Here is a 1,326-nt window from a genome sequence, read left to right as displayed (position 1 = left end):
TTCATGATGTCAGACATTATCCTGTACATTTGCTGTATTAACTCATTAATGAATTTTTTTTTAGGTTTCAAACTTGGAAAAGGCTGGAATCCTGAACAAAACCAAGGTGTCTGAAAACGGGAAGAAAATTAGGTAAAGTTAGCCATCGTGAACTCAAATCAGTGGTGATAGTAGTTTGAGAGCTATAACTATATTGGTGAAAATGGTAGCACTTTACAATAAGGTTCAATTAGCTAACCTTAGTTACTACTTTATATAACATGAACATGAAAAATACTTCCAAAGCATTAGTTCATCTCAGTTAGTAGAAATTTCAACACGTGTTAATGCATTCAAATAAAAAATTATATCTGTTAAAATATTTAATGGACCTACTGTAACAATGAGCAGTTGTATTTTTATTAACTAACATTAATAACAACGTCAAATGTATTGCTCATTGTTGGTTTTTTATGTCAGTTAACTCATTAACTATCATTCAACAATGGGACACTATTGTAAAGTGTTACCGTAAAAACTGTTATGTCCGTATGTATACCAATCGTCCCACAGGAAGAACTGGAGTAATTCCTGGACGGTTCTCCATGGAGGAATACTGACATTCCATAAGGATCCAAAGTCACCAGTTGGAGCATCGGTGAGAAACAAACCCCCAAATGTGGAATTTGCATTATTTCATTTTTGTTTCACAACACTAAATGTATTTTATATTACGTAGGGCAAAACCAATCAGATAGTCCCAGAATTCACAGTGGAACTGAAAGGGGCAACAATTAACTGGGCAACCAAGGACAAATCAAGCAAGAAAAATGTTTTGGAAGTATGGCCGTTACAGCACTGGATGATCATTCTGTGTACTTTACCTGTGTGTGTTTTCTTGACGTTCCATGTGTGTTTGTTCATTCAGCTTAAGAGTCGCACTGGCGTGGAGTACCTGATCCAGTACGACACTGAGAGCATCATCACTGACTGGTATAAGATCATCACAGACACCATACGCCAGCTGGTGAGTCCAAAAATGAACATTGTCAAAACCTGGTCATGTTTTTCTCTGCATAATCTACAATTGTGTGTTTCTGCGTTGCTCATCTGCGTCAGGATGCCGAACAGCAGCACTCTGAGGATGAGGAGGAAGTCGTTGAGAAGTCCTCAAGCTTAGACAGAGAGGACAGACCCTTCGACAAAAGAACTATGAGCAATGGTAGTGCTTCAAATGAGTCTTAACCCTCTAGTATAAGTGTAATAAGTGTAACTTTTTATTTTTTATGTAGAGTAAGTAATGTATCATATTTTTGGGGGATTATTTATTTATTTATTTATTTATTT

At 36.3% G+C, this 1,326-nt stretch overlaps 1 protein-coding gene across 1 annotated transcript; it reads left to right on the top strand.

Moving 5' to 3' along the window:
* Positions 1 to 64: 64 nt before the first annotated feature.
* LOC107736232 (rho GTPase-activating protein 27-like) lies at positions 65 to 1,278 on the top strand (the record flags this gene model as incomplete). The annotated part of the gene is made up of 5 exons (XM_016547698.1): positions 65 to 132; positions 553 to 637; positions 719 to 820; positions 908 to 1,006; positions 1,099 to 1,278. Coding segments are annotated over 5 exons (480 nt in total), but the record flags the coding sequence as incomplete, so codon positions are not given.
* Positions 1,279 to 1,326: the final 48 nt, after the last annotated feature.

This window comes from Sinocyclocheilus rhinocerous, unplaced genomic scaffold, assembly GCF_001515625.1.
Source record: "Sinocyclocheilus rhinocerous isolate Xijiao unplaced genomic scaffold, SAMN03320098_v1.1 C36579575, whole genome shotgun sequence".
In the NCBI taxonomy this organism is placed as follows: domain Eukaryota; kingdom Metazoa; phylum Chordata; class Actinopteri; order Cypriniformes; family Cyprinidae; genus Sinocyclocheilus; species Sinocyclocheilus rhinocerous.
This window is presented reverse-complemented; position numbering and strand designations above follow the sequence as displayed.